This window comes from Chionomys nivalis, assembly GCF_950005125.1.
Source record: "Chionomys nivalis chromosome 23 unlocalized genomic scaffold, mChiNiv1.1 SUPER_23_unloc_1, whole genome shotgun sequence".
NCBI classification, from domain to species: Eukaryota; Metazoa; Chordata; class Mammalia; order Rodentia; family Cricetidae; genus Chionomys; species Chionomys nivalis.
In genome coordinates this window covers 2,167,223-2,188,615 of record NW_026646869.1, presented here as the reverse complement: position 1 = coordinate 2,188,615, position 21,393 = coordinate 2,167,223, and the positions used below count along the sequence as shown (strand labels likewise).

Genomic DNA, 21,393 nt, shown 5'->3' with positions numbered 1-21,393 from the left:
GCTTAGCCACACCCCAGGAGGCTGCTTTTCACTCTTTGAGGCTGGGTCTTGCTGGGTCTAGGGAGGCTTTGTACTTTGGATCCTTTGTTATGAGCCCCTGTGATTTCCTGTGCATCTTTCTACCCAGCGTCACTGAGCCTCAAATCCAATCTAAGCAGCCAACATTGGCCTCTCCCAACAGCAATTCAAGGCTTTGCACAGAAGCGTTGGGCAGGCAAGAGCAGACAAACCAGGAGGAAGCTGGGGCTTCCTGGTATGTGTGTGTGAGGCCAGCACTTGAGAGGCTAAAGACGGGACTGCTGCGAATTTGAGTCACCACCTTGGGGTGTGCTAAACTACCTGAAAAGCTAAGCTTACACACAGCCGGGGAGCGGAGGGGAGACGCGCCGCACCACAGGACTTAATGCTCAGCCACACTCTAACTCTTAAATACATGTATATTTTTTTCATCTCTGGACACACTCCAATCACACACCTTCTGCCCTCCCCCTCCAAATGCAAACCAAGAAGGGCCTCAGGTGTGAGGGCCCCCCTTCACTGAAGCTGGGGCAGGACAAAGCTTGCAGGCAGAAAGGCCTCGAGGTACACGTGGGGCTTCGAGAAGCCAGTGGGCTCGGTTCTAGATCAGGAAAGGGGACCAGGGGGCAGCACAGTGATCAGACTCCTGATTTGGCCACTGGGAGCCAGAGCCCAGCTGTTTCACCGCAGGCTGAGCCGTTGTGGGGTTGACAGTCATCCTGTTCTCAAAGGAGGCATTTCCTGGAGGGGACACTGGGCCAAAGGGAAGAATAACCTCTGGTCCACAAGAAGGCAAAAGGGTCTGGTCCAGCTCTGCATGCTCTCTGCATGCTCCCTGGGAGAAATGAGCAGGACACACCCAGGGAGGCCAAGCTTGCAGCCTGTCCTGGAATCCCAGCTGCGGGCTGAAATAGAGGACCTTAAGCACTGTTACCTTTGCTTCATTGACTTTTGCCCTGCCTGGCCTTGAACTAACTTCCTGTGTAGCAGAAGACCTTAAACACCTGACCCTCCTGCCTCTACTTACTGAGTGCTGGAATTACAGAGGTGCACCAGCAATTCAGGTTTACGAGGTGAGGTGTCAGCTAGATCCCAGGGCTTCGGTGCCAGGCAAGCACGCTGACAACCGAGTTACTTTTCCAGCCCATATTCAACTATGTTAATCCCTGAGGCGTCCTAACTCTGCACTTGGCGCCCCGGTTGCAGGGAGGCCACACAGGTTCTAACATGAGGTGGTCTTGGGGGCAGGCCTGAGCACAGCATACTCTGTGGCTTAGGATCAAATGAAGAAGCTGCAGCCTGGAAAACAATAAACCAGGAGGCTGAAAACCTCTGGCATCGATGAACAAAGGCAGATTCCTGGCCTCTGGGACCCAGTCTGAGTCTGGAGACTCCAGACCAGAACACAAAGAACGCATTCTGCAATTCAAGAAAGGCACAGTGGCGTGGAGTGTGGGGGCTCCAAGACTGGAGCCCAGGGGCTGGAGTGTCTGAAACAGGCTGGGCTGTGGACCACACTGGGTACGGGTCCCTCTCAGGGTCTGGAGTGGGGTTCAGGCACCCTCCCATCTATCAGGCCCTCTGCAGGAGGGACACAGGACAGGCAGGGAGTGGGGTAGAGGGGCTTAGTTACGCTCCTCGCCCACGGAACTGGTAGGACTCAGGGGCTCAGTGGGTGTGCTGAGTGAGCTGGAGGCGCCAGTGTCCACTGAGTTGCTTCTCTTGCTTCCGCCTGTGGAGGAAGAACAGGAGGCCCGGCGGGGCCACTCCGGTGCTCGGATGTTGCGGCGGTCCTTGGCAGCCTCTTCTTCCTCGTCATAACGCTCACTGTCTTCCCGCAGTAGTCCATCCCGGGGCTCTTCCTCATCCTCACTCTGGTGTGGGCTGGAGTGTCGAGACAGTGAGGGCGATGGCGGCACGGAGGCTGGCCGTGGGTAACGGTACCCCTGGGACTGCATAATCCGGGGCAGACACAAACAGGGTGAACAGGCGCCACTTAAGCCCTCATTAGTGTTCATTAACCGTCAGTCCCAAACCAGCCTTGCTGTCCCGCCCGGCCCAGCATTGGTCCCGGCTTCACTTACCGCATCTACTGCGTGGGGCTCATAGGTGAAATGATCTGGAAATGCCTTGGCCAGGGCCATGTGGCGTGCAGACATGTAGTACTGGACAGAAAGGAGGGCAGAATATGTCAAAGGCAGAGAGTTACACTCCAGCTACCGGCAGATCAAGCCCAGCCACTTTTTTTTTCTGTGTAGCCCTGGTGGTCCTGTTAAAGCCAGAGATCTGCCTGCCTCTGTCTCCCGAGTGCTGTTTTTTTAGGCATGGGCCACTACTGCCTGGCCATATATTTTATTAAAAGAAGAGCCACGGTCCCCATATTATCACCGGGGGAAGCAAGGCAGGGTTTCTACCATCCGGTAGGTTCTAGGTAAGGGTCTACAACCTAACCACCCCATTTCCCCTGAGCCGACACTGAGCCACGCTCCACCCGTCTCGGGTGGAGTCTACGCAAGGGCTTGACAGCCAACTTTCCCTTGGTAATTAGCCAGGCCGGCTTATAGACAGTATAGTTCTCCTGCCTCCCCTTCCAAGTACCCGGGGTGACAAGCCTGGGCCAATAGGTACAGCTGGCCACACCTGACTGTTCTGTTTCGAGTTGAGGGTTGAGGGGATGACTACCCACGCCCAACTGGCCCTGAACTGTCAGCAGGCTCCATTTTGCTACACCTTTAGGCAAACAAATTCACTGGGCAGACTTGTCTGTCCTGGGTAAATATCCTTATGTAACTGCAAATGCCCCGTCTGGCTAGGCACGGATAATCTTTGTTACACCTTACCACAGGGCAGACAAATTCTCAGATCAGATGCTGACTGGGCACGCCACTACACACAAATGAAAAAAAAACACTGGCCAGATGTTATTTCTAGGTTGTTTTGTTTTCCTTTTTTTTTTTTTTGAAAAAAATTGATTTTTATTGAGCTCTACATTTTTCTCTGGTCCCCTCCCTGACTCTCTCCTCCCCTTTCAACTCTCCCCCAAGATCCCCATGCTCCCAATTTACTCAGGAGATCTTGTCTTTTCCTACTTTCTACTTCCCATGTAGAATAGATCTATGTAAGTCTCTCTTAGTGTCCGCATTGTTGTCTAAGTTCTTTGGGATTGTGGTTTGTAGGCTGGCTTTATTTGCTTTATGTTTAAAAACCACCTATGAGTGAGTACATGTGATAATTGTCTTTCTGTGTCTGGGTTTGTTTTGTTTTGTTTTTTGAGGCAGGTTCTCTCTGTGTAGTACAGGTTATCCTGGAACAGGCAACTGGCTACGTAAGAGCAGGTTGACCTTGAACACACAGAGGGCTACCTGACTCTGCCTCCAAGTGACTGAATCAAAGGTGCACAACTACACCTGGCTTTCTTTTCCTTTCTTTCTTTTTTTTTTTGGTGCATGTATGAGTGTGTGTGTGTCTGTGTGTGTGTGTGTCTGTGCATGTGTGTGCACACACGTACCCATATACAAAGACCAGAGTACAATTTCAGGTGTTATGCCTCAGGTGCTTCTTTTTATGATTTACTTATTCATGTGTGAGTATATGCGCACGTGTACGTAAGCTGTGCATGTATGGGTGTGTAGAGACCAGAAGAGGCACTGACTCCTGGCGGTGGAATGACTGGTGTTTCCTGTGAGTGCTGGCGGCTGCATGCTGATAATCACACAGCAAGTGCGCCTAACTACAGCGAGCCCTTTCTCCAGCCCATCTTTTTCTTTTTTCTTTTTGGAGACAGGTCTTGTTATGTAGACTAGGCTGGCTTTGAACTCACCGAGATCCACCTGTCTCTGCAGGTGAGGTACTGAAATAAAAGACGTGTAACAATGCCGGGACTTCATTTTTTTTTTTTTTTTTTTTTTTTTTTTGGTTTTTCGAGACAGGGTTTCTCTGTGGTTTTGGAGCCTGTCCTGGAACTAGCTCTTGTAGACCAGGCTGGCCTCGAACTCACAGAGATCCGCCTGCCTCTGCCTCCCGAGTGCTGGGATTAAAGGCGTGCGCCACCACCACCCGGCTTTCATCTTATTTTTTTGAGATGGGGGTTTGCCATAAAGAGGTTGCTGGCTATCCAGTGAGCCCCAGGTATCCTCTTATCTCTGCTTTTCAGTGCTACACACACAGGGGCCACCAGATTTATTGTTGTTGTTGTTTTTTATGTGAAGAGGTGTTTCACCTGCTTGTTATGTCTGTGCACACGAGTATGTCTGTCAGATCCCCTAGAAATGGAATTTCAGATGTTTGTGAGCCACCATGTGGGTCCTGGGAATCGAACCCTAGTCCTCTGGAAGAGCGGCCAGTGCACTTAACCACTGAGCCATCTCTCCAGCAACAAATTTAATTTCTTCTTTTTCAAGACACGGTTTCTCTGTGTAACAGCCCTGGCCTTCCTGGACCTCTCTTTATAGACCAGGCTGGCCTCAAACTCAGAGATCTGTGTGTCTCTGCCTCCTGAATACTGGGATTAAAGGTGTGTGCCACCATGGCTCCTGTCCCATTAATTTTTTAAAGAGACAGCAATTATTATAAGTAGGAGATGCTGCCCTATCTCCAGTCTCTCTCTTTTTGTTTTTATAAAGACAGGGTTTCTCTGTGTATCAATGGCATCCTGGAACTTGCTCTGTAGACCAGGATGGTCTGGAACTCAGAGATCCTCCTGCCTCTGCCTCCCAATTGCTGGAATTAAAGGCGAGCACCACCACGCCCATCCATCTCCAGCCTCTTAAGGCTAAAGAACCAGCTGAGGCTAAGGAAAGGGAAGTCGGTCATACCCGGCCTAGGTACTTCCAATCCAACAGGTCTGACAGCCGCTCTGTGCGATTCCGCTGGATGATGCGCTGTCGCCGGCTCTGCTGACAGAAACTGTAGAGGAAGGAGGTGAGCTGCGAGCAGGAGTCATCCAGGCTGCGGAACCTCCGATCCAGAATGTAAATGCCTACAGAGGCAGGTTTCAGGGTTTGTTAAAAAAAAAAAAAAAAGTCTGAATTGTGGGCGAGAACGCCCTTGCTGTCCTTCCTTTGTACTGACCGTAAGCTGAGGGATCCGCGATGTGTTCCTCCATAAAGCAGCCAAAGCCCGAGAGGTTGGTGGAGATGCTGGGGATGCCCATGACGGTGCACTCCGCTGTAGGGCCAAGAGTGGGAAAGCAAACTCAGCAGGTCTCCAGCCTGCTCGCAAGAGGTACCAGGCAACTGGCGGCAACTGAGCCAAGCACACCCTGGCTGCACCTGAGGGGAGCTGAGAGCCTCCCCCATTTCTAGGAAGGGAAGCTAGGAGATTCAGAAAAGTGAATCAGCTGAAGAGCCCGTGATTAAGAGGATACTTATTTATGGAACACTAACGCTGGGCTTACATAAAGAACTTTATTTAATCATCACATAAGATACATTGTGTGTGTGTATGTGTGCCTGTGTGCCAGAGTATAAATTTTGGATTATCACATGGTCATAGTCAGGTTGGTGGTTGTTGTTCTGAGATATGTATGTATGTATGTATGTATGTATGTATGTATGTATGTATGTATGTTTGTTTTTCAAGACAGGGTTTCTCTGTGTAGCCCTGGATGTCCTGGAACTCGCTTTGTAGACCAGGCTGGCCTCGAACTCACAGAGATCCACCTGCCTCTGCCTCCCAAGTGCTGAGATTAAAGGTGTGCACCACCACCACCCGCTTCAGTCAATGCTCTTAATTGCTGAGTCATCTCTCCAGTCACTGTCTTACGAGACAGGGTCTCATGTAGCCCAGGATGACCCTAAACTCAGTAGGCAGCCAAGGATGACCCTGAACTCCCCATCTTCCTGCCTCTGCATCCACTAGTCAGCATTGCAGGTGTAGATGCTAGCTGCTATCTGGTTTGTCTGAGGGTTTCCTGTCGAACCCAGGAAGGCCTTGAAATGCTGACTGCTGCCTCAGCCTTCCCAGTGTGCTAGCCACACCGTGTGCTTCCACTGGGGGTGAGGAAAGAGTTCAGAGTGAGCTGAAGGCAGCCCAGCCGGTGATTCCAGGCTCAGGATAGGCCCTACAACAGGAAGCTAAGGCAAGGGCTGCCACAGGTTCAAGTCTAGGGGACGGAGACCCCGTGGTAGAACAAAGCTTTCCAGGCATGGCAGCAATTATCTTTTTTGTTTTTGTTTTTTGACTTTTGAGACAGGGTTTCTCTGTATAGCCTTGGCTGTCCTGGAACTCACTCTGTAGACCAGGCTGGCCTCAAACTCACAGAAATCCACCTGTCTCTGCCTCCAGCACCTGGCCATTATTATCTTAATTAGAGCAGTGCCAGAACTTGCAAGTGACCCTCAAGGCCTGGGCTGCTGCTTCCTCATAGAAGGAGGGGGTGGGCATAACCCCTCTCTGGAGATTCTAGCCACTCCTTCCCACATCTCCTCCCCTATGTGTAACTCTGTTCCAGCTTTATTGGTCTTATGGCCGTAGGGGTCCTACAGTATAGAGTGTGGGAGGAGGCCCCATCGCTGCAGCCATGGAGGTGGGGAGACTCCTCAGTGATATGACTGCTTTAAGGATGCCCACACTGCTCTGAGTAACCCCTCACCCAAGCTCTGTAAGGAAGAGAAATAATGGTTCACTCAGTGAGTGTGTGTGTGTTTAAGAGAGAGGGAGAGAGAATTGATGAATATACCTATAATACAAACACTCAAAAGATAGAGGTAGGAGGGTCAAGAGTTCAAGGTCATCCTCAGACACAGTGAGCTTGAGGTCAGCGTGGGTTTCACAAAACCCTGCATAAAAAAACAAAAATTCACAAGAAAGTCCCGTGGTCTTCCCTCAATGAGGGAGACTTTGAAACAGGTGATTGCAACTCAGAGCTCAGGGCTGAAGAGGGGGTGGAAAGGGGACCAAGAAGTTCAGCTGGTAGAAAGCTTGCCTTGTCAAAGCCCTAGGTTTGACAGCCAGCACTGTACAAATAGGTAACAATGGTGCAGGCTTGTGATCCCAGCACTCTGCAAGTAGAAGCAATAAGATCAGGAGTTCAAGTACAGCCTTTGGCTACATAGCAACTCTGAGAAGCACTGGGAACAGTCTTGCTCATCAGCACCTCATGGTCACATGCCAGCAAACTGGAGACGAGGTTATCCATGACAACCACCGGAAATGAACACCACACCAGTCTTCTAGTCCTGAGCCCTGTGGACTTCTGTGTCACAAAACCGTACAACGGAACAGGCTGGGCCCTTACCATCATCCCTAAACCGAGGAGCCATGTTGCAGGTTCATGCCAGAACTGCACAAACCCCAGCACTCTGCTACCCCTTCCCCTCCCCCCACACTCACCAGGTGTGTAGCCCCAGGGCTCATAGTAGGAGGGGAAGACTCCAAGGTGACAGCCTCGGACAAACTCCTCATAGTCCACAGGGAGCAGAGGGCTCGTGGAGGAGAGGAACTCGGGGTGGAAAATCACCTGCCAAAGGAAGAGAAGTAAGGACCCAGAATAACCAGGGAGGGCACACCAAACAAACAGCAAAGTAGACAAGCCAAAGACTTAAACTAGATAGATTCAGCTGGCCTCAGAAGTCACAGTTCTTTCTAAATAGTTCAGGTGGTAGTTTAAAATAAAAATACCACCCCCCCACCCCCCCAGCCCCCCACCCCCCCACCCCCGCTCACAGGGAGTGACACTTTAGGAGGTAAGGCCTTGTTGGAGGAAGTGTGTCACTGGGGGTGGGCTCTGCCTTTCAGAAGCTCAAGCCAGGCCCAGTGGCTCACTGTCGTTTCCTGCTGCCTGTGGATCCAGATGCAGCACACTCAGCTCCCTCCCCAGCAGCATGCCTGCCTCTGGCGGCCATGCTTCCGCCATGGCGGAATGGACTAAGCCTCCGAACTGTAAGCCAGTCCCAATGAAATGTTTTCCCTTATAAGAGTTGTCATGGTTGTTCTGTCTCTTCTTAGCAACAGAAACCCTAAGACAGTACAGTGGATAAACTAAGAAATATGAAGCCCAAGGACTAACCCTATCCCCCCCCAACCCCAACCCAACCAACCACCGGCCTCACCTTCACACGGTCAGCACTGCTGTTGAAAAGGCCGATCCGGCGAATGGTGGTCAGGATGGGGTCTGAGGAGTCGTCTAGCATGTTGTGGGTGCACACAGGGGGGAAAGACTGCCGCTGTGGAAACCACAAGTGGGGTGGGGGGTCAGGGGAGGGACAGATTTGCTGCTTGCTCATGGGCCATGCTGATGCCAGGGATCTGAAGATGTCCCTAACAGAGGCCAACAAATTCCAGACTGGAACCCAGCTTTTACCTATAACTATCATGAGCAAAGCCACCACCACAACAGAAAACCCAGTAAACTGAGGCAGAGCTGATCTGAGGTGCTCCACAGATGACGAGGAAGTGTCTGTCCTTAAAGAGATCCCAAGAAACCTCGGCAAGATGAAAGCAACCACGTGGCTTTACAGTCACCTCAGCTGATGTAACCATGTAACATAAACCAGAATGGCAGCAGGATGCTGACTCTGTCCCCCAAAATAAGGAAATCCCAAGGAAATTTAAATGCCCCCAGCCAAGTGGGCAGTTGTGTCCATTTGACAGCAAGCTGTAAGGGCATCTGGGAGTTGTAGTTTTCTTAAGAACCCAGGAATCATAGCTGCAACTCACAGATAGATTGACAGGAAACCCTAGACTTTTCTACTAGGAAGAGCTTATGACTGTCTTGCACCACCTCGCTAGAGGACACACACAATGGCGGTGTATGAGGGCCAAAAACTACAACTCCCACAAGGCAGTGGTGGCGCATGCCTTTAATCCCAGCACTCAGGGAGACAGACACAGGCCGATCTCTTGAGTTTGAGGCCGGCCTGGTCTACAGAGTGAGTTCCAGTACACCTGGAGATACACAGAGAAACCCTGTTTCAAAAAGAAAACAAACAAACAAACAAAACTGAACAAAGAAACAAAAACACTACAACTCCCAGTAGCCCGTGTTAGCATTATTCAAGAAGGAAGTGGCTGCCTCACTTCAGAAATATTTTCTCCAAAAGCACATCCTACCCCTTAGTCCATGTTAGCTGTCTAGATTCCCAAACAGCCTCATCAATGTGGACCATAGGCACCAAAGCCCACGACATGCTGGAAATGAAAGAACTCCCAGCAGCCTCAGGGGTAAAGGAAGTCAGTCAATAAAGTTCAAAATGTAGTTCTTATTTCATGGGCCTCATCTTCCTAATGCTTCCCATTCACTTAATTCCAACCTCAGGAATCAGAGGGTTCTGAGGGAAATAGGACACAGCCATGGGAGTGGGCTAGGGGACCCATGCTTTAATCCCAGCACTCCAAAGGCTGAAATAGAAAAATCTCTAAGTCTGGGGCCTACCTGGTCTACATGGAGAGATCCAGGATAACCCAAGGCTAAGCAGAGAAAATGTGTCTTCAATAATAAGACAAAAAAAAAAAAAAAAAAAAAAAAACTACCACCATGGACTGGGGAGATGGCTCAGCGGTTAAGAGCACTGGCTACTCTTCCAGAAGTCCTGAGTTCAATTCCCAGCAATCACATGGTGGCTCACAAACATAAGATCTGGTGCCCTCTTCTGGCCTGCAGGGATACATGCAGAGAGAACACTATACATACTAAATAAATCTTTTTTCTTTTTGATTTTTGGAGATAAGGTTTCTCTGTAGCTTTGGGGCCTGACCTGGAACTAGCTCTTGTAGACCAGGCTGGCCCCAAACTCACAGAGATCTGCCTGCCTCTGCCTTCTCCCAAGTGCTCGGATTAAAGGTGTGCACCACTACCATCTGGTCCAATAAATCTTAAAAAAAAAAAAAAAAGAGGGGGGCTGGAGAGATGGTTCAGCAGCTTAGAGCACTGCTTATTTTTCCTAAGGTCCTGAGTTCAATTTCCGGCAACTACATGGTGGCTCACAGCCATCTTTAATAGGATCTGCTGCCCTCTTCTGGTATATAAGCATACATGCAGGTAGAACTCTGCATACATAATAAATAAATACATCTTAAAAAAACAAACACACAGAGCTGGAGAGATGGCTCAGAGGTTAAGAGCACTGGCTGCTCTTCCAGAGGTCCTGAGTTCAATTCCCAGGAACCACATGGCAGCTCATAACCATCTATGAGACCTGGTGTCCTCTTCTGGCGGGCAGGAGTACATGCAGACAAAATATTGTATACATAATAAATTAATTAATTAATTAAAAAAAATAAACACACACACACACACAAAAAAAAAAACTACCAGCAAAAATTTATTTTGGAGTCAGGCGGTGGTGGCACATGCCTTTAATCCCAGCACTTGGGAGGCAGAGGCAGGAGGATCTCGGTGAGTTCGAGGCCAGCCTGGTCTACAAGAGCTAGTTCCAGGGTACCAAAAAGCTACAGAGGCAGGCGGATCTCTGTGAGTTCGAGACCAGCCTTGTCTACAAGAGCTAGTTCCAGGACAGGCTCCAAAGCTACAGAGAAAGAGAAACCCTGTCTCGGAAAAAAAAAAAAAAAAAAAAAAAAAAAAAAAAGAGTCATGACTAACAGATAAAGCCTTCTGGGCTGTATTAACTTAGTGAAACCCTAGTTTCCACCAAGACTAGAAATGCCGTCAGACAGCATTTTAGGTCTCTAGCTAAGATTTCTCCCTTTGCTGTAACCCTTCTAACCTGATATCTCCACCAGAGTGTTTTAAAATACCTTATGCTATTACTTTCTCTGTTCTGTTACCATACAAAGTCAAAACATGGTTACTATATTGGAACATGGTGTTCCAAGTGACCTAAATTTGTGTGCCTGGCCCACAGTCATACTCGGCTACAGAATAAACTGTCTTTCTCTCCGTCTCTCTCTCTCTTTTTGTTTTGTTTTGCTTTGTTTGTTGGAGACAGGGTTTCTGTGTATAGTTCTGGCTGTTCTGGAATTCACTCTGTAGACCAGACTGGCTTCAAAATCAGAGATCTGCCTGCCTCTGCCTCCTTAAAGGTTTTTTTTTTTTTTTTTTTTTGGTTTTTCGAGGCAGGGTTTCTCTGTAGCTTTGGTACCAGTCCCGGAACTAGCTCTTGTAGACCAGGCTGGCCTCGAACTCACAGAGATCCGCCTGCCTCTGCCTCCCGAGTGCTGGGATTAAAGGCGTGCGCCACCACCGCCTGGCTGCCTCCTTGAAGGTATGCGCCACCACCACCAGGCCAGAATAAACAATCTTATTCCCTTTGATGTGGAAGTTGTGTTTTTACAGTGACATTTCTGTGGATCTCAGAACTGGCTCTTTATGAAGGGTCACCCAAGAGAATAGAACTCCCAGAAACCTTTGGGGCAAGAGGCCTCAGGAAATGCTGGGAACGGGATGCAGACCATACCTGAGTAGCAAAAATGGCTCTCTTCATCATAGTGAAGTCCTCCTTGTCCAGCATCTTGTTCATGTCTGGGAGGCTCCCTCTGCAAGGGGAGAGATAGGCATTTGGAAAGGAAGAGGTGAACAGCTCAGGTCGGGTGACCAATGACGGCAGGGTCAAGGCTGAGCACTCACACTAGTAAGGACTCGTAAAGCTTCCTCCCGAATTTCTCCTTAACTGTATTGGCCGTGTCCCTGGAAGGGAGAGAGACAAATGTCACACACACACCAGCTACTGTTTACTGTAGGCTTTGGGGCAACAGGGAAACTGAGATCTGGGTCAAGAAGCAGCCCCAGGGGGCTTCAGACTGGGGGTGGGGACTGGAGGAAGCTTCAGCTCCTTGAGAGGTGTGGCTGGGGACAGGTGTCCTTTCCTCTGATGTCAGCGATCATCTGTGAGGGGAGTGTAAAAATAGAAGGACCTCGGAGCTGCAGAGAGCCTGCGAGGTCGGGAGGAAGCCCAGCCACAGAGCCTTCCAGAAATGTCAGCTATTATTAGGGTCTGGGCAAACCTTGGACAGCGATGCGAGCTCCTGTTTTATAAACAAGAGGAATAATATTCTGAGAGAGGAACATCTTGGCACACAAGCTCGGAAAGACTATCACCCTACTGTCTCATGACTTACGATCCTCCCAGGGACACGCTGATCCAGCCACCCTGGACCCCTCTCCCTGACCCCCTCCACACCCTGGCCTCAGTGTGCTGGCTAGTATGATCTTGGACTTCTGGGTCTTCAGCGTCCCCTTCCCAACTGTTGGGATTAGAGAAATGGACCACGATTCAAGTCTATGCAATGCTGGGGACCGAACCAAGGGTCTTACGAGTGCTGGGCAAGCGCTCTACGGACCGAGCTGCATTCCAAGCTCGCCCTCACTTCACCAGGGTTAGAACAGTGCCCACACGTGGTAGATTTTCAGAGGCTGGTGGACAGTGAATGTATGGGTGTCAGAGAGCAGGAAATGGGCCCAGGAAGGATGCAGTGGCTCAGCAGAATGAAAAGGAAGGTCACAGCTGGTGGCAGGGCAAAAACTGTGGTGGATCATCTGCCCTGATCATGTGCTCACACTTGCAGCCAGACCACGTGCTTTAAGTGAAGGTTTTACTAGGAATGGGTGTGGCGTCCTGATCAGGTCAGAGAGATAAGGTGTGGACCCCAGGGTCAGCTGGGCAAGGACTGCTGACCAGAGCTGTTTCCGAACAGCTTGGCCCTTCAGGGTCTCCACGTTGAAATTGTTGGTCCGGGCCGGCATGATGAAGAAGGCAACAACTGTCTGCTCGCTGCCGTTCACCTGGGACAAGGAGCACAGGGACATCAGGACGCTGGACTCAACCATGCCATTGTGGCTAAGAACTATAGGACTTCTGACTTTCTTTTTTATCACAATATAGGAGATTAAAATCAAAGTCTCCTGCATAGGTAGGTGCTGTACCACCGGTCACACCTCTGGCTCTCACTGGGCCATCCTAGGCAGGGCCTCTGCCCACACGGAGCCACATCCTCGGCCCATCTCCCAGTCCTGTTTCCATCCCCCACCCCACCCCTGCTCTGCCCCCAGAATGGGATAGCAGGCCTGTGCCACCAGACCTGACTGCTGATCTTTCTGGGTCTCTGTGCTCTGCTCCTACCCGAGGGTTTCCATAACCACCCCGTAGGTCTCGGTTCTCCCTGCCTATGGACACTTTTTCTCCTCCAGCTCCCTCTCCATGGACCAGGCCTTACTCTGAGAAGATAGTTGAGCCGGGCTAAGGCTTCCAGGAACACATCAGCTCCCTTGTTGGAGAACTCGTAGCGGCCAGCAATAAAGAAATACAGAGTCTTGTCTAAGTTGAAGTCCAAGTGCCTAAACAAGTCACAGGAAAGAGCTCAGTTCCCAAGCTGGCTCTGAAAACTACAAACCCCAGAAGCCACAGGGCCAAAGCATTTTTTACAATACACTGGTATCAGAGGTCACGGTCAGATTGGAGCATTTTCTCCTTTGATGGGCGTTTAATTAACACCCACCACACAGCTCTAGATATCAAGAAATAATGGAGAGGGCCGGAGAGATGGCTCAGCTGTTAAGAGCACTGATTGTTCTTCCAGAGGTTCTGAGTTCAATTCCCAGCAACCACATGGTGGCTCACAACCACCTGTAATAAGATCTGGTGCCAATTTTGGCCTATAGGGACACATACAGGCAGAACACTGTATACATAATAAATAAATCTTAAAAAAAAAAAAAAAAAGAGCTGGGTGGTGGTGGCGCACGCATTTAATCCCAGCACTCGGGAGGCAGAGGCAGGCGACAGGCGGATCTTTGTGAGTTCGAGGACAGCCTGGTCTGCAAGAGCTAGTTCTAGGACAGGCTCCAAAGCTACAGAGAAACCCTGTCTCAAAAGAGAGAGAGAGAGAGAGAGAGAGAGGGAAAGAGAGAGAGAGAGAGAGAGAGAGAGAGAGAGAGAGAGAGAGAGAGAGAAAGAAATAATGGAGACCAGGGCTCTGAAGGGCCAAGGGATCCAAACCTTCACCCTCTCTGACACGTGGGAGTCCGGACCCCAGCTCTCCTCCATCAGACTAGAGTCTCACCCGCCCTCTCTTAGCCCTCTGGCTCACATACCCATAAAAATGGCCTCGCACAAACTCCTGGATTCGTGCTTTGCTCTGAGCATGAAGGTTCTGGAACTCGTGCATAGCAGAGAACTTCTTCACATTCAACCCGTTGGGGGTCACAATATCTAGGGTTGGGAGAGTAAATCCACGTTTCGTTTCTTTGTTCTGATCAAGAGGGAAACGAGAGCCGGGCAGTGGTGGCGCACACCACACCTTTAATCCCAGGACTCGGGAGGCAGAGACAGGCGACAGGCGGATCTTTGTGAGTTCGAGACCAGCATGGTCTACAAGAGCTAGTTCCAGGACAGGCTCCGTAGCTACAGAGAAACCCTGTCTCGAAAAACCAAAAAAAAAAAAGGAGGGAAATGACTTCCTGCTGTAACTTCACTGTCCCACAGCCCCTGGCGAACCTGGCTCCACAGGACTGACTCTACTTGACCTTTATTTATTTCTTTTTTTTTCTTTTTTTTTTGGTTTTTTTCAAGACAGGGTTTCTCTGTGGTTTTGGAGCCTGTCCTGGAACTAGCTCTTGTAGACCAGGCTGTTCTCGAACTCACAGAGATCCGCCTGCCTCTGCCTCCCGAGTGCTGGGATTAAAGGCGTGCGCCACCACCGCCCGGCCCTTTATTTATTTCTTATTTTAGTTTTTGGATTTGTTCCTTTTATTTTACGTGTATTGGTGTTTTGGCTACAAGTATGTCTGTGTACCATGTGTGTGTCTGTTGCCTGTGGAGGCCAGAAGAGGATGTCAGATATCTAGGAAGTGGCACTACAGATGGTTGTAAGCCACCATGTGGGTGCTGGGGGTGGACCTGGGTTTTCTAGAACAGCAACCAGTGTTCATACACTCGGGCAACACACACACACACACACACACACACACACACACACACACACCATTAAATAAACAAACACGCTTTTAAAAATCATATGAGGGGGGGAAATGGGCGAGCTGCTGAGAGAGGCATGAAGATAGACATCACGTCGTGACCAAACGGGACCGAACACGCTAACAGTCACAGCACTTCAGGGACTGAACCCTCAGTGTAAGGCCACCCCAGAGAGACCTTGGCTGAAAAAAGAAAATAAAAGAGAAAGAGGGGGCAGGAGAGATGGCTCAGCGGTTAAGAGCATTGCCTGCTCTTCCAAAGGTACTGAGTTCAAATCCCAGCAATCATATGGTGGCTCAGAACCATCTGTAAAGAGGTCTGGTGCCCTCTTCTGGCCTGCAGACATACACACAGACAGAATATTGTATACATAATAAATAAATAAATATTAAAAAAAAAAAAACACGAAAAAGCCGGGTGGTGGTGGCTCACTTAATCCCAGCATTTGGGAGGCAGAGGCAGGTGGATCTCTGTGAGTTCGAGACCAGCCTGGTCTACAGAGCTAGTTCCAGGACAGGCTCCAAAACAACAGAGAAACCCTGTCTCGAAAAACCAAAAAAAAAAAAAAATTACCTGTAACTCTACCTCTAGGGGATCTGACTCCCTTGCACAACATACATGCAGACAAAATACCAATACACATAAAGTAAAAAATAAATCATAAAATAATAACCATTTTTAAATAAAAAAAAAGAGAGAGAAAGAGAAGGTATATCTTGGGGGAAGTGGACCAGTGGTGGTATTTTTAGTTCCTGTTTCAGAGAGGGAGGACAGATGAAAGTCACACCCCAGAGTTCCTGAGTCCATCGGACCCCCATGTGGTCACCCGTCTGTGGGAGCTGGGCCACCGAGAGCCACGCTCAGACCCCCATGTGGTCACCCACCTGTGGGAGCTGGGCCACCGAGAGCCACGCATATGAAAATACTAATAAGCCGGGCGGTGGTGGCGCATGCCTTTAATCCCAGCACTCGGGAGGCAGAGGCAGGTGGATCTCTGGGAGTTCGAGGCCAGCCTGGTCTACAGAGCTAGTTCCAGGACAGGCTCCAAAGCTACAGAGAAACCCTGGCTCGAAAAACTAAACAAACCAAAAAACAGAATAAAAAAACTCTAGCTCCTATTTTATTACCCTATTATCTGTATCATTCAGGAGGCGGAGGCGGCCAGCTTCATTTACAAGTTCCCATCTCAACCCAGGACTTCCAGGAATTCATGTTCTATTCTCCGGAGTAAAACGAAATTGATAGGGGCTTGGCAGAACCTCTTCCCTCATCCGTCTGTAGCGACCAGAGCGCAGACCTTACCTGGTTTCCTCTTGAGGAGGTGCTGAGCCTCAATGGCGGTGATCTGAGACACAGTGGTGAAGACGTGAGCGCAGTGGGCAGCGGCTCGCTCCATGCAGTAGCGATGGTAGATCTGCCTCTCGCCTGCTTCCTTGTCCACATTGAACTGGGCAGGAAGAGAGGGGAATCAGGGTCTGGAGGAGTGGGCTAAGACTCAGGTCTGGACTACAGCCCCGAGGGAGGTTGGGACTGGCAGCTGGACTCTGAGAACAGGGTCTGGGCTGCTCTCTTGGGTGTGAGGGAGAGGTTCAGGGTCTGTCCCGGTGTCTAACGGTAGAAGGGCGGGGAGCCTGGACTCTTAGGAGCATGATTCTCTGCCAGGGCTTTGGCCTGTCATGCTACGTTTGTGTCTCCCATGCTTCCAGCTCACATTCTCCAGGTTGTTGTAGAAGTCCACGGCACCAGCACACAGATAGCGCCCCAGCAGCGTGGCATGGGTGGTGAAGATGGTTGCCACCGGCAAGCGCCGGGCACGGCACAGACACAGACCGATGCCTGCCAACCATTCGTGGAAGTGGGCAACCACATATGGCTTCTCTTCGTTCTGTGCCAGGAACTGTGGAGCAACGGGGACAGGGTCACTGTGTTTCCACATGTCACAGAAGGAACCCCCAGCATGCATGAGGAAGCAAGGGACATCAGACCACTGACATGAAAACAGCAGGCAGCATTCGCACAGACAAGGCCCTGAACCAGCTGACCTTGGTCCCAGAAGCTGATGGGAACTTGTTTGTTTGTTTGCCAGTGTCTAAATCCTGGCAAGGCTGAAATGCAAGGACTAACGTGCCCATGTCCCTAAGTCCGCTCTCAATTCCACACTTGGTATCGCAATCAATGGCAGTAGATGTTTTATGGGTAAAAACAGGATCAAACTTTCAGAATCCCTTGAATCAAGGCGTCCTGTTTGTCCTAGAGTGTTACAGTCAAGTTTCCCCTAGGATGGGGGAGGGAGCAGCCCAGATTCTGGGTCCTGAAACCAACTCTCGATCTGTAAGCATCAAGAGTCCCCTCCAAGCTTAGATATAGTCAGCATCAACAGGAGAGCAACTCCCAGAGTTCCTGTGACCCATCCCACTGCTGACACACCCTCCCGGAGGCAAGGGTCTGAGAAAACAAGCTGCACCCCTGGGCATTCGTATACCCCCAAATCAGAGTCCATCTTTGTATTAAAGAACCCACAATTCCAAGAATGCCCAGGGGAAGCCCACCCTCTGGCCCAAGAAGGGATGGTGATTAGGTTTCCAGTCTGGGTAGAGAGGATGAGGAGGGGGTCTGTAGGAGTGCCTACCTCACCCAGGAACCAGGTGGTGAGGAAGCCAAACAGGACAGCGTCATTGGCCTCACGGTCGTACCAGGGTACCCCGATGTTGCAGGTGTCCCAAAGCTCACCCTTCCAGCGCTCCAGGGCCCAGGCTGAGGCCCCCACATCCAGGAGCACCACTAGGGGTCCCCCCTCGATCAGCCAACGCCCAAAATACACCTAGGAGAGAGGCAGAGGGAGGCTCAGACAGCTGGCCTGTGCTTCACCCCACCTTTATTCCGGAACCTGGGAACTGAGCTCAGCCGGCTCTCTGTCCTCACCCACTGCCTCGCTCGCCCGTGCCCCTACCTAACTGCTGCCTGCTAGGTTTCTCCTCTGCCATTGCCTGTTTTGTAATCTGTAATCACACACCTAACAACCAGGACCGCACTTTCCTACCCACGGCCACTTCCCTAAAACTCCACGTCCCTCCTTCCCAATCTGGCTTGGTCCTGCCAGAGACTCACTGGGGTACCCCTCCCCCTCCCAGCTGTTGTCTGCCCTTTTGCTGGGAGGGGTCTATTATTAGGAACCGTTGCCTGACGTGGCTGCTCTGGGGTCCCATAGGGACATGATCTGGCCTGGCTGGATGCTGGAGCCCACCCCAAACACAGGTTGTGATAATGGAGCCCTGACCCTGTCTGTCTGTCTTCCAACCCCTAGTCTGTGCCTTCTGCCTGCCTCTCATGGCCTCTCCCCAGAAGCCAGACACATCACCACATCACCTCTCTCTCTCTCTCTCTGTCTCTCTCTCTCTCTAAGACAGGGTTTCTCTTGTCCTGACCTTGAACTCAGAGATCCACCTGCCTCTGCCTTCTGAGTGCTTGGACTGACTGACATCTCTCAAAAGACTGAACATGGGGCAGGCAGGGCTCTACCACTGAGCCACACCCCCAGCCCCTCACTGGGGGATTCTAGGCAGGGGCTCTACCACTGAGCCACACCCCCAGCCCCTCACTGGGGGATTCTAGGCAGAGGAATCTACACTGAGCCACACCCTTTCCCTCCTCTCTTTAGTCCCTGGATTTGCTCATCTCAGACTCTATCTCTCTATTCCCGTCTCTCCTCTCTCCATCAACACTCCATCTTTTTGCCTGCCTGGCTACTGTTCTTTACTTTCTTCATTAATTTTGAGACAGTGTCTTGTCATGGTCCAGAGTGCTGGGATTACAGGTGTACACACAGCACCTGGCTCTGGCTGGGATTACAGGTGTGCACACAGCACCTGGCTCTGGCTGGGATTACAGGTGTGCACACAGCACCTGGCTCTGGCTGGGATTACAGGTGTGCACACAACACGAGGCTCTGACTGGGATTACAGGTGTGCACACAGCACCTGGCTCTGGCTGGGATTACAGGTGTGCACACAACACGAGGCTCTGACTGGGATTACAGGTGTGCACACAGCACGTGGCTCTGACTGGGATTACAGGTGTGCACACAGCACGTGGCTCTGGCTGGGATTACAGGTGTGCACACAGCACGTGGCTCTGACTGGGATTACAGGTGTGCACACAGCACGTGGCTCTGACTGGGATTACAGGTGTGCACACAGCACGTGGCTCTGACTGGGATTACAGGTGTGCACACAGCACGTGGCTCTGACTGGGATTACAGGTGTGCACACAGCACGTGGCTCTGACTGGGATTACAGGTGTGCACACAGCACCTGGCTCTGACTGGGATTACAGGTGTGCACACAGCACCTGGCTCTGACTGGGATTACAGGTGTACACACAGCACCTGGCTCTGACTGTCTTTCTGTCCAGCTTGTTTCTACCCTGTGGGTCCAGGGATTTCAGCTTAGATCCATCCCCATCCATCTATCCGGTATCACTGGCCTTCCTTACCAGACCCTATACCTGTCTGTCCCTTTCTTCCCTAGGTCTGCTGGGCCCATGCCTCCTGTAGCCCCTGCTGGCAGGCCATGTTCCCACCCGCCTGGGTAGAGCTGTGTCCCACCTTACAGCCCTTGCTGTTCATGGAATCCAGGGTCCTCTTCAGCTCAGGAGTCGGGGGCTCCAGCAGCTCCACCTGAGTCCTCACGCCCTGCTCCGTGTACGGCCCCACCAGGTAGTAGTTGTCACCCCACTCATCCCCAGTCACCTTCGCCTTCGTCTGCAGCACAGTGTAGATGCCACCCACTGTGGGCCAAAGTGCAAAAGGACAGACAACCCCACCATTGGTCCACAGTTCTGATGGGACAGAAGACAGGCGGGAGCCCACACTTGGGAAGCAGAGGAGGTGGGGGCTGGGATCTTGGAAAGCCCAGAGGGCAGCCTCTTGTGAGGTGAGGGGGAGGAGCAGGGTTGGGCTCCTGGTCGTCTGAGGGAATTAGGAGCTGGGGGAAACAAGGATTGGGGACCCAGGTTCTAATGCTCCCAACTTTCGGGTGGGAAGAATGGTACACGGCCCCGTTCAGCTTCCCACAGTTACCTAAAGGAAGCTGGAATTCATAATCCTCACCTCCAGGGACCCTGACTATGATCTGACTGGGCCCTGCTCCTCCTGTGACCCCACCTCAGATTGAGGAATCTAGGTCCTCAGTTTCTTGCCCTGGGCCATGCTGGGAAAGACAGTCTTTTTCTCCCCCAGGATGGAAAGAAGGAAACACTCAGATCCGCGCAGCCCAGCCTCCTCACGAGCAAGAAGCTAGTGGTCTAGACTTAGACTCCCCCACACACAACTGCGGGCCGTGGGTTCCTCCCATTCCAGTGTGCAAGTGACAGGCCACAGAGAGACACCTCTCCACTTAGGAAGCCATGGCTTAGGCCCTGGGTCCTTCAGAGCTGGGCATTCAAGTTCCCAGCTCTTTCCCACCTTGGATCTAAGAATTCGAGTGTCTAGGCTCCCCTGGTCTTTACACTAAAGTGGTTAGGTCCACCATGCTCTCTGAACTATCCACGAATCCTAACTTTTCGGAGCAAACTGTAGTTCACAGTCACATCCTCTGGACCACAGACCCGAAAGTTCCGTGCTCCCCAGGGTTTTAGATGCATCAGCTCCTTCGCCTTGTAGATCTGAGGTATCTCGGCCCTCGAAAACCTCCCTCCAAGACCCGGGAATCTCTCTTTGAGTGCCCTCTCCCCTACATCGCAGGACCTGAAGCCTCCTTCCATCTTGAGAGTAGCCTCTGGTCCCTTCCCCCCGGGGCCTAGGACGCCTACTCCTGGCCCACCTCAAGGACACAGAAGTCACAGGCGCTTTTCACAGGACCCAAGTGTTCGCCCACGAAGCTCTGTGCCCGTATGAACAGGGTTTGGGGCCCCCATCCTCGACTGCCCTCCTCGGTCAAGGGACCGAGGCTGGCGTTCTCACCCTTGTTGGCCACCTCCCAGGCCACCTCGAAAAGCACTGTGTTCTCCGGGTCGAACTCATCCTCCCACTCTTCCAGTCCTGGAAGCGAGGACATGGAGAGACTGCGGCTGAGAGGCATGGCTGCTACAAGCAGGGGACTTCGAGCACCAAAAATGAAAACAGGAGAGGTCGGCTGGGAATGCACCAGACTTGGTGACCGGCCGGGTTAGCGGGTGTCCCACGGGAAGCTTGCAAAGCACTCCGCTTCCTATTACACGACCGCACCCCCGCCCCAGAGCGCTCCGACTCAGGTAGGCAGCACGGCGACACTGAGTCGGGCGAGCAGCTGCAGTGATCCCTTGTGACCGCCAGGAGGCACTGCCCACACTGCTGGTCTAGCACGATTGGTCCGCGACTTGGGGACGGGACTACGGCGTCTTCTTATTGGAGGATGGGATCCAGTTTCTCTAGCCAGACCCTCCCGGGGTCCTACAGGGGGCGGGGCTTGTTGCTGGGCAGCATGGAAGTAATTGGTGAATAGAACTGTCAGTCTCGGCTGCGGCCCCA

General features: G+C 51.4%; 1 protein-coding gene across 1 annotated transcript; it reads right to left on the bottom strand.

Moving 5' to 3' along the window:
• Positions 1 to 406: 406 nt before the first annotated feature.
• Positions 407 to 21,186, bottom strand: Gys1 (glycogen synthase 1). The gene is made up of 16 exons (XM_057761071.1): positions 20,848 to 21,186; positions 19,492 to 19,673; positions 17,518 to 17,709; positions 16,600 to 16,785; positions 16,191 to 16,335; positions 14,006 to 14,123; positions 13,129 to 13,249; positions 12,591 to 12,697; positions 11,543 to 11,602; positions 11,373 to 11,451; positions 8,070 to 8,183; positions 7,351 to 7,477; positions 5,089 to 5,184; positions 4,833 to 4,996; positions 2,103 to 2,183; positions 407 to 1,970 (listed from the first exon to the last, which is right to left on the bottom strand). The coding sequence occupies exons 1-16, from the start codon at positions 20,963 to 20,965 to the stop codon at positions 1,644 to 1,646; spliced, it is 2,217 nt and encodes a 738-aa protein (XP_057617054.1). The 5' UTR covers positions 20,966 to 21,186; the 3' UTR covers positions 407 to 1,643.
• Between the last annotated feature and the right edge of the window lie 207 nt (positions 21,187 to 21,393).